Here is a 16,454-nt window from a genome sequence, read left to right as displayed (position 1 = left end):
GATGTGAAGAACGGCGAGCGTCGGCGATGGGCGAGGAGCAGGGAATGAGCTACAGTACGGCGGTACCCAGGTGGTGCGGCAGTGGCGGGATACATGACCAACGCGGTGGCAGCAGAAGTAGATTGGTTTGTCGTCTGGGGTTCGCCATTCAGCAGGATTGCCTGGTCTGGGAGCGAAATACTGGTCATTACAGGTTGTGGACATGAGAATGGGTGCCGAATCAGGTCGGGAGACTGAGCAGGCGGTAGTAATGCCAAGGTTTCCAATTTTTTGCTGCACAACTGCTTGAATAACGAAACTAGCGGGGGCCGCTTGGTCAACGGTATACCGTCAAGGGGTCGTGGATGAAGGGAGGTCAGACTCGCCGCTTGAATCTCACGGCGAACGATACGTGTGACGTTCTCTTTAAATGGTCGTGTGGCGGTAAGAGCGGAGCGAGAGGACTTGGCAGGGGTGTTTGGGAGCCGGGAAAACTGTGGGACGACGCGGTGGCTTTTGGCTTCCTCGAAGCGGCGCCATTCTTTGACAATGGCGTCGACGGTAGAAACGTCGTTATAGACGAGCATATTGAAGGCGTCATCCGCGTTGCCTTTTAGGATATGGCCCACCTTATCAACCTCGGTCATGTGCTCATCGACTTTCCAGCAAAGCCTGAGCGCTTCCTGTATGTAGGAGACGTATGAGTCGGTCGACGACTGGACACGGGGGGCAAGCTTTTTTCGTGCAGCCTGTTGGCGACCTGACAGGTTGCCAAATAGGTCGCGAAGCCTATCTTTGAAAATGTCCCAGCCAGAGAGCTCGACCTCATGGATGCCAAACAAGACACGGGGCGTCCCGTCCAGATAAAAGATAACATTGGCGAGCATGATGGTAGGGTCCCAGTAGTGGCTTTGGGTAACATGCTCATACATGCTGAGCCAGTCGTTGACGTCAACGACATTTTGGGCGGAGAATATCCCAGGATCAAGGCGACTAGGAACCGTAACGTACGTTGTGGTTGGCGCCGCAGGTGTAGGTGGCGTGGGGGTGGTTCCATCGGAAGACATGGCTGAGGAGAAGACGGTGCGGCCGCTTCAGAGCTCCGTGGCGAGGACGGGAACGTTATACCTCCACCACAATGTTACGCGAAAGACGGGTCAGTTAGACGAGCAACTATTTACAGGTTATATTTTCAACAACAGTTGCAGCGCTATGCTACACGCCTGTGGTATGATTGTTTGAACGAGGTACGTGGGCGCCATCACTCGAAAAAAAGAGGAGGAAGAACGAACTGGGCTCGCGTTGTGAATCTAACCGGTCAGCGCTGCAACCGCTCTTGTAAATATAACTTGTAAATAGTCGCTCGTCTTACCGCCCCGTCCTTCGCTTAACAATATGCTTATGTAGCTAATGCATTCAGAAAGAAAATTTGGCCTCAGCTGTTGTTTTGTTGGATTTTGCAGCGTGCTGCCGAAAGCGCTCGCTTTTAAATGTAGGGGACAAGTGGCATACACTTTGCCCCTACACTTTTGCCCCCCCCCCCCCCTCTCCACAATAAGTACGCCTATGCTAAATACTTTTCATTGCACGTGTTCCAGCCTGTTAGCAAAATATGTGTGGCCACGAACCAAACTATATTGGAATAGGCGAGTGTAAGTAGAATACAAGTACTGCAAGCTAAGAGCTTTCTTTTAGGCTGTGCTTATCGGAGCCGCCTTTTAAGGAAGAATATTACCTTCGAGGAGAACATCATTTACGCATGTTTTCCATTTGAAGTAGGGGACATATTGGTGACACATTGGTTACATTGTACATTTGGAAGTCTCGTTTGTTAAAAGCACAAATGGAGCATTAGAAAAATATTCAGTTTGTACGCATATATACGCAGAGCTGTTCGGAGACTGCGAATGATCACAGATTAGGCGGTGAAGCCTGACGTTGTCTGATAAACTATGTAACTTAAAATATTTCAGGCATAATCTGTCCGTGGGGATAAACTTTATGATAACTTTGCTCCAGTTGAATTCTTGGTTAAACACATTTCGCTATTCTGAAATATTAAAAAGCTATTACAAAATATTCGAATTTACAAATAGTGACTATTCAATACAGAGACTGAATCGATTAAGACAATATTTCATTGTTTACTCGAAGTACGGTATAATCTGACACCCCCTACGATATACTATAGTAATAAGGCTCTAGAGCAAACAACTCAAACTACAGCAGCTAAATGAATAAATAACTACACTAAAACCTTAAAGAAATTATAGGATTTTTTTTTTCATTCAGCAAAGTTGTTTTGATTCGGCAAGACGTATTTGTACACCCTAGTGCTTTGACAGCGTCGAAGCAACGAAGTGCACTCCAGGCCTAAACGCGGCGAACAGGGCAGACAGTGCCAGTATTAGTGCACCGTTTTCTGTTCACGAAATCGTCCGTTGTAGTCTGAGCTTTGCAAGCCCAGCGTTACTGCAGCGTAAGGCGCGAGCTGCTCAATCGCAGCACAATTGAAACGTGATCTGCCTTCCCAGAGTGCCCTTAGACTGGAATTGCTGAGTCCTTACGAATTCCACGTAGGCGAAAAATTCGTAATGTTATTTAGCACTAGAATAATTACTAATATTCTTCCAAGCCTTCCCAGCGTCTTCGGTAACACGAGGTACTAAATTTAGGAAAATGAATTCTAAACCCCACCGTGTTCGTTAAATCGAGTCTCAACTGCAGCAGTCCTAATCAAAACCAGCAGTCACAGGGCTGACGCCAACTATTCTTGCCGTAAGAGGTACTTCACCTGCTAAGAGTCTCCGATCCTCGTTTTTTATGTGAGAGAACTTCTTGATATTCTTCGTCGGCGCCTGAAGGTGGCCTTCAGCGTTGACGCTATGTGCCGCGTGGTGCGCTATGTACAGGAACAGAGGCTGCAATGGAAAGATAAAAAAAAAACATTGCCGTGGTTGAACGCGGGTAAACCAATTTTGTCGAGGGACAGCACAGTTTTGCTTGCTTTGGGAAAGAACATCAACAAGTACCACATCTACAATTCGCCTTTTTCATTTTCCTGTGCTGCCCTCTGCCGCACGCCGCTGAAAACATTTTGGAAGGGTCCCGGGGCTTTCACCGGTTGATTCGTGTACCTGCGCCCACCTTGAGTGCGCATCGATTTGCGTTTCGTGGATCGCGAATCATTATTATTGACTTTTTCGGGACAGCATGCCGTTCCTGGAAGCCGTGTCGCACCCACCGACTACTGAGTGAGCAGGCCTCAGTGCGCTGTTCTGCGAACAGTGAGGCCGATAAAGGCACGCTGAGTTCCGTTTGGCGACACGGCTGCTTTGGAATTTGTCACTGAATTCTGCACTTGGACATCGCTTTTTGTATATTTTTACACATTATTTAGACATTTCGCATATTCAAGAAGTCTTCGAGCGCAGCCATCTGCGTCGGATTTATCAAAGCGGTGCACTTGCTTACATCGACATCTACAGCCGCAGATCGTTGTTATCGTCAAATATTGTGGAAAGGGTGCATCGCTGATATGAAATAGTGTCAATATATCTGCGCATATGTGACGTGTTGGTCCACCGTGAGACGACTCAATATGCGCGGCCGAACCACTTAAACACGGCTAGTATGTTCCAGATACCATATTACGGGCTGTTAATTTATTTCTGATTCTCGCTTTTCCTTAACTCCATCATACTTACAGTTTGAGCGTGCCATAGAGCATTATTATCGGAAAGTGTGCTCGCATAAGTGCTCATTTGTAGGCCGTGTAGTTCTCTCACGAGAAGGTGCAGATGCCATCGCTCACAGGGCGTTGGTATAACTGAGCGAGGCGTTTGTTTATGCTGCTGTGCAGCGAATACGCTGTCTCTTGTTTGGCGCTCGACGCAGAGGGAAACAGTGCATCTCTGAGACTGAGAAATGTGAGAAAAGCAACACGTACAGACCCACCCATGTACGTACGAATGCGACCGACAGCCTACAGGTACGGTGACGTACAGATGTTGGCACAGCGCTGTGTCGCTGCTTACCGCTTATTGTGTACACGCCGTGCGAAGTGAAGTGTAGGTGATGTCAAATCGCCAAGGCCAAAAATGAACTATAAAAGCAGTTTCATTCGACCTAACTGCTTACATATCACTTCAGGTCCGCCGGTAGCGGGTGCACGAAGTCGACGGCAACAGGGTAACCCTGGCTGAACAGGATCGACATTGGCTCAAACTTCGTGGGCACGGCTTGAGAGGGTTGAAGCTTGTGCCTGTCAACTTGGTAGGCGTGTTTGACTCGTTTTGAGGACTATTAATTATATATACAAGCGTAGACGATGTCGCTATTGTGTTGTCTATTTGACGGCGGATCACACGGGGTTCGGTAGAACGATGGTCGGCATGCTGATTTTGCCGGTGCCATCGACACGAAGGCCCGTCGCAGTGCAACTCGCGCTCGTCGGTTGCAACGTTGTCGACGTGGTATGATAAAATCGTTTCAGTGACGCACAATAGTCGGTCAATCGTTGGAGTAAACGTCTTGTCGGTCTCGTACCGACCCAGTGTAGCCGCGACTTACGAGTACATGCAGTCAGGCACGCGCTGCCACCACCAGCAAGTGAGGGCTGACGCTGCAAGAAGTCTTCGTCAGCAATGTGATGTACTTAAGTGTCGCCCAAGTGTAACGCACGGGTTTTTCGTTAAATTTGCTAGCCATCAACGAAAGGCGCGTGCTCACAGTGCAGCCCGGACAACTCGGACGATGCCCTGGCCGCTTCCTCTTCTAAAGTGGAGTTGCAGCCGAACGCTAGGCACGTTTTCGGCACCGCATCAACGTCGAGCAACCAGTAGAATTTCAACCGCTTCAAGTCGGTACACGGCACGAGTGTTTGCACGAGCGCGCGTCCGAGCGCTTTTTCTTTTTCGGGGGACTTTCCGGCGCGTGGCCACGCGCGCGACCCTTCCAAAACGTTTCGCGACTAATCCGCTAGGGCAGGGCGCATGCGCCGTAGCACCATGAAAGAGGCTTACACCATAGAGTTTCCTACAAGAATTACTAGAGGGAACTATGGCGCTAGTGTCTACGGGAGCTGCAATAGGAGCGGTTGTCCCAGCATGGGAATTATGGGAAGTACATGGATTTGCCTAAACTTCGTCCTTTTGGCTTCAAACGGCATTGTGACTTTGTTAACTCGTCATTTTCAACAGTATATTGTGGAATAAATAATTAAAGAAACATCATTAAAATTGCCCGACGGCAGGATTCGAACACAGGGACTCTAGCACAAAAGCCTGGTATTGAAACCATTAAGCCACGGACGCACGTATCGATAAGCGAATGAAACGCCGTTCTGAATTTATCGCGGGCATGCCAGTGCGTTGAGACGCTTGGCGCGTTTCGATTTGGCCATCTGGACAAGCTCAATTGTTGCAATTAATAGCAATTGTACGCGGTCCCGGTGTCTTCTGCACTTCGAGGAATATAGATTGCGCCGAAATATACGACAATAATATTTATATAGCGTAATATACAAAGCCACAAGAGCGTTTGAATCCACAAGCACGAAGATCAGACAAATCCATGTACTTCCCATCATTCCCATGGTAGGACAACGACGGCAGCGCCAGAGTTCCCTCTAGTAATTTTGTAGGAAACTCTATGGCTTACACCCAACGCCTCCTTAAGGAGGCGTTGCTTACACCACAGAACACCTATACAAAATTAGAGAAGGGAAACTGTACCTTTCACAGTGCAACGGAAATAAGAGTAGCGGTGGCGTTGTGAACTAAAGTATGCGACCAAGGGTGGCGCTGGCAAAATCAAAACTAATATCATCGTCATTATGTAGTGAGCAATATGGCCGCTAAGGTAGCGGCTGGTGGGGTTCGTTGCGCTGCTCATTCGCTGGTTTTGGGCGTTTCGCTACCGCTTTCGGAGCGGTGTTCGTGTGTACGATACTCTAAAATGACTACCGATACCTTTATCATATCGCCAGGTGATCGAGAGGCCTCAACCGGCAAGAAAACACGTCAAACAAGTAAACTTACATTGTTTATTGTCAATCGTGAATGAAGCAGTGCATGCCCGCAATTTTCGCACAGGTCAGGTGTAGCTAATGCTGTCATTCACTGAGTTTACAACATACAGAAACACAGATAGCAATCTTTTTAACGGAATTGAAAGCTTAAATCGAGCGAAGTTTTCTCATCATGTTTGGCGTGCCGCTAAAGCAACGACAACGATATTGTGCTCAGCTACACTCGTACTTGTGTTGCGTACAGTGCTATTTGACCTGTTTCATACTATACGTATGTTGTCTGCATTCGACGATTTCAGCTAGATTAAGAAAAAAAGAAACATAAGAAGTCCTCGGCAAACATGTACTGTCAGTAAGGTAAGCCCAAGCTGCAATATTACATTGTTTTCATACCACATTGGCGAGAGGCACGAAGTGGAGAGGAAAAAAAAAACATTATGCTAAATTTTAGATCACATATTTTGTGTCCTGGATATTTCTGCTGCACATTTAGTGTTCAGGCGCAGCAGTAAGGGCTTTGGCACAAGTGGAGTACTCTTAGGAAGGCGACGAACGTTACGGAGACGACAGCGCTTACAAGGTGTTCTGAAAATATTGTGTATAAACAAGGACACTAAATGAACATATACGTATGCCCAGTTAATGCTCACAGATCCGTGTAAAATGCAATTTATGGTTTCATGTTGAAGAAACATCTAGGTTTGCATGTTCCGACAATGCAGAAAGGTTACCAGGATATGGACACTTCAGTTGAGTAACAGAGGTAAGCAAGGGAAGCATCAACCTGCAGCCAACGTTTCGAGAATCAAACATATTTGTGAGGGCCGTGACGAAGATAAGTTGCCATGCTGAGGCTTCCCTTGCTCGTCCACTGTTGATTGGATGATTGTTAAGCCAAACTTCAAGTATACTTCATAAACTTTCTTGTGAACACACTGTCCTCAGGTATGTCATCTGCTGTTTGAAGAGAAAGAAAATTTGATTTTATTGGTTTGTCACGTTTGAGAAATGTGGAGTAGGCCAGCTGTGTGAAGTTGCCTGTTCTAGCCATCTATTAGGGTGTAGGGTGTGGGGTCTGATGTGGGATATCTCACACCGTACTCTTGGGACAAAGGAACGACAACACAGTAGTGCAAACAATCACAAGGGCATTTATTGCACCTTTCATACATCAATGCCTGCTAGCCGAGTTGCTATCCACAAAACATGCCGATGGGCGCGCGACAAATCTAGAAGTCCGACTCACCGCGTCCTCGCGAGCGAATATGCTGGATCCCAACGCCTGGTCGTTCGCGTGTATAGTCACGCGAATCGTGGCGCGTTCGAAGGCGGCCACGCGAGGCGGTCTCGCAGATGCATCGGTCGCCGCGCGCGCGGAATATCCGCGCTGTTCGGCGACCCGCCGGGGAAGAGCGTTGCTGCACGTGCGGCACGATTGCTGTCTCGAACCCAAGAGAGCAAGCGCCTTCCTTTCGGCGCCCAAGTAACCTCGCAGCAACGCAACACTAGCGCCATCTCTCGGACTGCGCTTTAACCACATCGACCGCGCTGACGTCACGCAGGCCACGCGGCAAAGCGGGATTACAGGAGACGCGCTATGTGGGAAAAACATCAGGGGAGGCGCGAGGGTCGCGCATCCCCACATCCCCCCAACCTTAAATCACTTCTTATTCCGGCGAAACATGTCACTCGGTCTCACATCAACGCGCGCTTCGCGACAAGGTAGTACATGTAACAGTGGCCACGCCGAAGAAATGTCCACACGCTGTCCATAGCATGCGAGCCGACATTGTCCCTGGGTGCACCGCTGGCGTCCGCCAGTCACAGCAGCAGCTTTGCAGCCTCGACGGCACGATCCCAAGCCAGGACTCCGGAGACGACGACGCAGTAGTCGGTAGGAGCAAGCGTCGCTCGCGCCGACGCGCGCCCTGCTGGCAAGAGCCGCCGTAGCTGTCGGTGACCGCCGGCTCTTTTGTCCGCCGCCGAGGGTTGTGAGCTGGATACAGGAGGCCGCCGAAGTCGCCGCGCCGAACCGGCCACAGCATCACCATCGCCCGGGGTGGCTCGATCGTAGTCCGGGGCAGCAGCGCAGACGATGTGCAGGTGACGGCAAACCAGGGGTGACTCCAATCACACTGCGTAAACTCAACACACTCGGCAAACACTAAAGTAGTGCAAGGGAGAGGAATTCTGCATGCGCATCGCCCACGTGGTACGATGTTCAACTCGGCCAGCAAAAGATCGGGCAGCTACTGAGATACTAAGTTCACGTGAACGAAGCTCGCTTTCTTGAGTCGAATGAGTAATTTCAATTCGTGCGAGGCTAAATAGAATGGGTGAAGCAACTTGCAACACCTCAACGCCGCGGTCCACCGGGTTGTGTCCCTCCACGTGCGACAGGCAGCTTCGTAAAGCCTTAGGCCTAAAGCGTCGCTCTCTGACAACAACCGGCATCCAAAAACAACACCCAAAATGGGCGCAAAACAGGCAGCCGCGAGGAGACGTCAGCTCTGTGAGGTGGTCCTACTCCGCTCGGTGCACACAGCATCCGAGTTGACGGCGCCCACCGTCCCAGACGGTGTCGGAGCGCCCGGTGCCAGGCCGCAATACCAGTCAGCCCGTAGTGGCACCCGTGGCCCGCGGCCACCCGGCTCCCAGAGCTGCGACTTCATCCGAGTCAAAGAGATAGAAGAAGCTATTTACATAAGAAATTCGGACCACCCACGAGGCTTCCGTACTCACTCGCTTCAGGCTTGCCACTGCTCCGCGGGCGCTCAGCCTCGCTCTCCCAGGATGCAGACCACGTGGCTCCCGTACCAACGAATGCCATTAAAATAAAACACTTGCGAAAAGGCTTAGTATGTTGACATGTTCAAACACACTACAGCCACCGTCACCTCGCTCAAGAAAGCATGCCGCCGACGCTAGCGGTCAAAATTCACGCTAGGCCTACGCTTCGGTTCAAACAAAGGTCTCGAACGAAGCAACACTTAAAATTATCGTCCGATGCCCCAAGAGTCCCACGTTGGGCAGCCAGATGTGGGGTCTGATGTGGGATATCTCACACCGTACTCTTGGGACAAAGGAACGACAACACAGTAGTGCAAACAATCACAAGGGCATTTATTGCACCTTTCATACATCAATGCCTGCTAGCCGAGTTGCTATCCATAAAACATGCCGATGGGCGCGCGACAAATCTAGAAGTCCGACTCACCGCGTCCTCGCGAGCGAATATGTTCGCCCCATGCTGGATCCCAACGCCTGGTCGTTCGCGTGTATAGTCACGCGAATCGTGGCGCGTTCGAAGGCGGCCACGCGAGGCGGTCTCGCAGATGCATCGGTCGCCGCGCGCGCGGAATATCCGCGCTGTTCGGCGACCCGCCGGGGAAGAGCGTTGCTGCACGTGCGGCACGATTGCTGTCTCGAACCCAAGAGAGCAAGCGCCTTCCTTTCGGCGCCCAAGTAACCTCGCAACAACGCAACACTAGCGCCATCTCTCGGACTGCGCTTTAACCACATCGACCGCGCTGACGTCACGCAGGCCACGCGGCAAAGCGGGATTACAGGAGACGCGCTATGTGGGAAAAACATCAGGGGAGGCGCGAGGGTCGCGCATCCCCACAAGGGCTAGCCTAATTACTGATTTGATTCAAACTGCACATGAGCCTTTTGTAGTTAACAAATCAAAACTGCAATATCCAGATCTAATTCTACTCCTATCACTTACCGTCTGTACAATGTTCCCTTAGATTTCATGTCCTATAAATATATTGGTCTACACGTTACAAATAATTTAAATTGCACCAATATGGAGTGTCATTAACAATGCTATTCAGCTGCTGTGGTACTTACAGTCCAACTTTTCCAAAGCACTGTCCACTTTAAAACTACAACTTTACAAGATGCTAATACGCTCAAAACTTGAATATGCATCTGCAGTACGGTATCTCAGTCGCGTTAGTCTTGTTACTTCACTTGAACTAGTACAAATTTACTCTGCTCGTTTCATTCTTTCTAATTATAACCATACAGAGAGTATAACCTTAATGAAACTAACCAGCACTTATTTCCCTAACTAATTGCTGCAGTCACCATGTTTCTCTATTTCATAAAATTTTCCATCATACCATACTTCACGACGACTTCACACCACGGCCCCAAGTACATTTCAAACTGTATCGATCATCGCAGTATTGCAGGGATTGATTCTTGCTACACGAAGTCTTTCTTTCAATCTTTCATCCCCCGCATATCTCTGGAATGGAACCACCTTCCCTCAAGTATTGTAGCCATCACCGATAACAAACGTTTTTTGCAAAACATTAGCTAGCATTGTACAATCAGGAGAATGATTGTATTACCAGAACTCACTGCTCTTGTTCCTTTGTTTTACTCTACTGCTTTGTACTCACTTTCCTCTTTAATGGCATATGGCCCTGAATGTACTTTAAATACAAAACAGAATAATAAAGTGAAGAGTGATTGCCAGAGTTTCAGTGAACATGAACCATAATTTCCTCAAAATTGCACTGAGTGGTTTTGAAGGCTTTAAAATTCTTTGCAGTTTCATGTAACAAATTAACGCTATGAGGGAGCATGTGATACTTGGTGGTAATGCCCGTCAATCTGATTTGCAAATAGCAGATGGCAAAGTTTGTGCATTACCAAGTAGGAGCTTGCTACATGACGAGAAAAGAAACAAGCTGGGGCTCAACTTGTAACTTCTCCAATTTTCATAAAACGCTCTTAAAATCAAGCAAGCTTGTACGTCGAATTTTAGCATTCCCGCTCGGTACGATACAAAACTGTAGACTGCTGCTTTCCTGATAGCGCTGACAGCCCTCTATCTGGTAAACTTGCAAATGTTTCATGGTGATCGGCACGTAGTTCGAGAGGACCTGTTGTCATTATGGTGACCGTTGAGTTTCTCATGGCTTGGCGTGGGTAGCTTGCAAACCAATAATCTCTCTTTTGTCCTTCCTGAAAAGAGAAATCATGAAGCCATGACAAACATGCTAGCAAAGAATGGCGAAACAAAAGTTTGTCCAATTAATGAGCAAATCACAGTTCTAGTTGAAGTGTTCAGAAACATACCTTGCGAAGATTCTGGCTCTGTGGTGACACATTCACGGTTGACTCGTACGTCCAGCGACAATAGAGTCCAAAGGGGTGATCAAATATGAGCAGCATTTGGAGGCTGGAGGCAAAAGAAGAAACCCTCAAATACTATGGTGGAGGCATGGGTGAGTATGTGATTCATGTATGGCTAAGAACAGCGCACAAAACGCTCCATGAAAGAAAAGCACACACACACACAACACTGTTTTGAGTGGGCATTTCTTTCAATGGTGTCCTTGTGCAGGCTGTGCTTAGTGAAACCTGGATTAATTTTTTTGCCGGCTACTAGGCAATAAACACAGTAATTTTATTATGTATCAAATGATATTAATCAAACTGTATCACCGGAATTACACTTGCACTAATGTGCTGTGAATTTATCGCAGTGTATGATTCATGCAGACACAGCCAAAACTATTTTTGAAACTGTACTCCGTGCTAGGAATTTTAGCAACATGTCAAAATAACAAGAGCCTTGTTTGTTGCCTTTGAAGAGCAAGAACTTTACTGTGATCTTCCACTTTGAAAATAAATTTCACTACAGGAATCTGTTTTATCCGCCTCGCACCCGAAGAAGTTGAAAGTGCGAAGCAGTGTTTTTTTACTCACCCGTGCACACACCCAGACGCTGCAAGGTTAATCCGTTTCTTGAGTAGTTTCCAGACAGACTTCTCGGTTCCAGCGACGAGTTTTCACGCTAAGTAGTACATTTTTTTCAAGCAACCCGTCATTGCGCAGCCAGAGGCGGCAGATCACTGACGACGGAAGCCGTGTATGTAGCCATTACGCCAGCGAGACGCCGCAGCTGATAAAATTCACCGTCTTTAAACACGTCGCCTGGTAGTGGCTATTGAATGTCAGACGCACGAACTGGCTGAGATGTTATGGTCGCCTAATTAAAACGAACCTGCGTAATTCTGCACAAAATAAACGACCACCCGCTTCGCAAATATAGCCGCCGTACAATTTAATAATAATAATATTTGGGGTTTTACGTGCCAAAACCACTTTCTGATTATGAGGCACGCCGTAGTGGAGGACTCCGGAAATTTTGACCACCTGGGGTTCTTTAACGTGCACCTAAATCTAAGCATAAGGGTGTTTTCGCATTTCGCCCCCATCAAAATGCGGCCGCCGTGGCCGGGATTCGATCCCGCGACCTCGTGCTCAGCAGCCCAGCACCATAGCCACTGAGCAACCACGGCGGGTCGCCGTACAATTTCAATCGATAAACGGCACGGACTGCAATCGATACCAGTGGGCTGCTGCTTATCACACGCCAGTGAGATCTCAAAACCTTTATTCAAGTAATAAAGCACAGGTTTTAATAACATAAATTTAATAAAAACAATCGTGTGTTTATTTTGCAAAACAATTGCACGTTAACTACGTTTGACAGTTATTATATGTACATTTATAGTTCCAATAGGATGGATGGATGGATGGTTGGATGGATGGATGTTATGAGCGTCCCCTTTGGAACGGGGTGGTGGGTTGCGCCTCCAAGCTCTTGCTTTTATACTGCCTAATGTCCTACCTAAGTTAAACAACCAAAAATAAAAAAAGAAACACTATAAACTCCCACACCCAAATTTTCTAATCCCCTATTGCTAACTGTGCTTTTGTACGTCTCCGGTTTTTGTCGTTTACCTACTTTTCGTCCACCAATCCTCCAATCGCCTCTTACTAATGCCTATTGCGGACATCTTTACTTTTCCACTGCTCCCGCTGAACCCAAGGGCTTCAAGGAGGCCAGTGGTGCCTAAATCGCCCGCTGGGTAGACGTCTTCACATTCCAATAAAACATGCTCCATAGTTTCCCTAGCTTTACCACAGCAAGCACATTCTTCTTGTTCCTTCTTATATCTCGTAATAACTTTACATGAAGCCACTTCATTAGAAATTGTTAACAAAGGCGCATTGCCAGTATTTCGCTTCAATACGTGTGAGAGCAATTAGTTTTGTACGAAGCAACCACAGCACGAAAGTCAATGTAGAGCCCAAGTTGAGCAAAACAATAAATTTATTTGGATTATAGGCTGACGTTGGCCATCCTGAAATTTGGCAGCGGCAACGTAGAAAAGACTACGTGACTGCAGAGAGGGCATAAATCGATTACCTGCAAGCACGGCAGTGCAATCCCAGCGCGCATCAATGCTCACCTTCGATACATCGTGCTGGTTGATGACGCTGACAGCTCGCTGCGTGAGCAGGCGTGTCGTGTAGGTGCCGCTTGCGTTCCATAGAAGTTGACGGTTGAACCAAAAGTCAAATGCACACATTCCTACCTACAAATAAAGCAAACACAGATAAAGTTACCCGTAGCCATACTTAAAGCGCACTCTTTGTTTTAAGACCAATACGGGAATGATAACATCAGTTGTGTTCATGAATGCATCGTTATCTTCGACCTATCCTGTGTCTAGTGCAGGACCGACAGCCTCTCCGAGAAATCTCCAAATACCCCTGCTCTGCATCAGCAGAGTCCATCTTATGCCAACAAATTCCCGAATTTCATCACAGCCCTGATTCCCTGGCGTCTTCAACTACGTTTTTGTTCTTCTGGCACCCATCGTATGACTGTGGAAGTCTCCAGAATAACTTCGTCGTTACCTAGGATTTTTTAGTTAGATCTACATGTGCAGCAACGGTGTTGGATTTCGCTTTCATCGAAATATGGCTGCTGGGGCGGGGAATTAAGCCCACCGGGTCGTGCTCAACACTGTAACTTAATAATCATTGCGCCACCGCGGTCAGTGGTATCTCAACTGAATTGAAGCTTTATCGTAACAGAAGCCAAATAAATAAATAAATAAATAAAATAAAGGTTAGCGATACACCGCATTTTTCTCAATTACATAAGCCAAGACATGGATGTAGTTCATTCTTGAATACTCCACGCTTACGACAGCTTCCTATGTAGCAAAGCTGCTGCTCTTGTACTGTGATACACGGGGCTCGTTCAGCCAGTAAAGAGACAAACGCGAAAGGCGGGCTACGAAGCCTCCTCAAAGTTCGCGCGCTAGCACGACGTGACGTCACGTTTTTCGTAGCGCCTTCTACAGTTAAGTTCGTACTTTACCGACAAAGGATTACGTTGCATGCTAAAGGAATCGACGACTAAACATAGCAGGTTTCGAGAACTTCTTGGTTCTCGAATCCGAGCTCACTCGGAGTTTGTACGTAATTCGGCCAAATTGGCCGAAATAGGCGAAATTACCGTGGAATGTGTGACGTACGAATGTGTGTCGAACTGAGCTTTCGGGGACAAGTTCTAGTCAATTTATTCAGCAGTATTCCACCTTTTCCCACTGAATCAGTTAAATAACCATCCAAAAACATACTTGGTCAGTTTTAATAACTAAGTCTTTCTTTTTATTGTATAATGAATCAATGAACGCAATAGTTCTTATCAACCTTATCGGACTTGATCCAGCCTTTATTGATAATCGTGTTAGCACTCTGCCCACCGAAGCTGTCATCATGATTCCTATTATCTGGCGAGTTTTCTTGTCAAACTTGGCCAATTTATTAATGCGTAAAAGGAAAGTTAGGAGGGTATTTTGTGTTGAAAAGTTTGCTGCTATACTTTAATAGTTACCTTAAACAGGCACCAAGAAAATGAATAGCTCCATGGCTGTTAACATGATGGCGCGTCATCTATAGTATGTTATACATGCTGCACGAAAACAATAACAACAATGACCTGAAGGAAAAGTTTCGTTATTAAGATCAAGAGCCAATCCATTGGTGCTTTGTATATCCTATCATAGTGGCCTTCATAATGGCTCTAGCCTTTACCGACAAAATAAGGCAAACACTTCACGTAACGGAAGCAGCCGACTGTCATTATGACGAGGCACGCATTGTTCGCGAAATCCATCAAATCCATGCACCGAGGTTTTTGATTAGCTGTATTGAGATTTGATCGGGTCCTGCAGTCGCGTTATGAGGGACATTTTCTTCTGTTTATTCCAGTAAAAGTTTTCTAAGCTAAATTTTGATCTCTCCGGCTGCTCTGTGGTTTCTGGATCTGTTCACTCAAACATCCGTAGCACCTCCTGGCGACTGCTGTTTCCCCGCAGTTAGCAGAACGTCACGAATCACCGTTTCCTTGATAGTGCACTTACGAAATCGAATACATGGGTGTAGTAGTCCTGCGTTGCTGTCAGGAAGCCGAGAAAACTGTCGAATCCCCGCATTGTTGGAGTGTGGTTCCAGGACGAATGGCCGAGGTGCCACTGGAGGAAGTCCGAAATCAATTGTTTGCAAATCTTGAAGTTTAATTATCCGAATACATTGGAGGTGGGGGGGGGGGGGGGGTTGAAGGGATATTCTGGACGCAAGCTCTGCAATGATGTCAAATTTGCCATATTTTTCCATGCTAACATGATGACATGCAGCTACGCCTTTTATGGCTGCTTCAAATTGTCGACAATGTGGAATTTGTCCACATGCGAAAATTGTTAATTTGCTACGACACAATAATGTTCCACTTACGTTTTCCGCTTAAGTTTCGTTCACTTACTTTCGCCTTTGTGCGACAGGGTAATAAAGTGCTTTAAAGTGAGCAAGACAGACATTTAGGTTTATCTTTTACTGTAACCTTCCGTGTCTATACGGATCACTCTATATACATTACCAAAAACCACACTGGATACTGCCTATTATAGGGACAATTTAGGTCAGTTAAGGCTTTAATTACCAATTGACATGTATAGTAAGTGAACGCCTCACTTCCGATATTTACTTAGATTACTTTTTCAACCTTCCAATCTTGTTGAGTTTGCGGAATATTGATTCTTGCTACCACCGCCTACATTAGGCACAGTACCCAGACATCGGCTACTTAGGTACTGCATTAGTGTTTTTGATAGCTTCGGAGAACTACGGTCTCATTATGAAGGTTTCTTTTTATTACTGTTGTCTGCCTGTTGGCACTGTTTTCGTACATGGGGCAAGAACTGAGTCAAGGGATTGTAACTCTTTTCTTTGGCTCCTTCATTTATATAGGTATGTACTCATTATTGTAATTATTTTTACTGAATAATATTATTAGGATGAGGTTTAACGCCACTGTATACGCGGGACAGTTGTTTTCAGGACGATTATTAATGTACTACCCTTTTTCAGCGATTTTTCATTGATTTAGTATAAACTTTCATTGCAACAGAAACAAGAAAAGAAGAACAGATCAACAGCACAGCACATAACGTACCCAATTAAACGGGAATGCGAAATACAAGCTATTTGTAGCCAGTTTGTAAGGACCGTTTGATGTAGAAATTCGTATTTTGTTAGTGCTACGACTAAAGAAGTACCA

The 16,454-nt window shown here is 46.8% G+C and overlaps 1 protein-coding gene across 1 annotated transcript in view; it reads right to left on the bottom strand.

Moving 5' to 3' along the window:
• Positions 1–16,454, bottom strand: part of LOC135911242 (arylsulfatase B-like) — a 205,069-nt gene that overhangs the window by 64,013 nt on the left and 124,602 nt on the right. Inside the window, exons 5-7 of the mRNA XM_065443432.2 lie at positions 15,262–15,372; positions 13,294–13,419; positions 2,774–2,900 (exon numbers count right to left, since the gene is read on the bottom strand). Of these exons, the coding sequence (XP_065299504.2) occupies positions 2,774–2,900; positions 13,294–13,419; positions 15,262–15,372 (364 nt within the window). The remainder of the gene's footprint in view (positions 1–2,773; positions 2,901–13,293; positions 13,420–15,261; positions 15,373–16,454) is intronic.

This window comes from Dermacentor albipictus, chromosome 9 (assembly GCF_038994185.2).
Source record: "Dermacentor albipictus isolate Rhodes 1998 colony chromosome 9, USDA_Dalb.pri_finalv2, whole genome shotgun sequence".
In the NCBI taxonomy this organism is placed as follows: domain Eukaryota; kingdom Metazoa; phylum Arthropoda; class Arachnida; order Ixodida; family Ixodidae; genus Dermacentor; species Dermacentor albipictus.
Note: the sequence above shows the minus strand (reverse complement) of the source record. Positions and strands in the feature narration are given on the sequence as shown.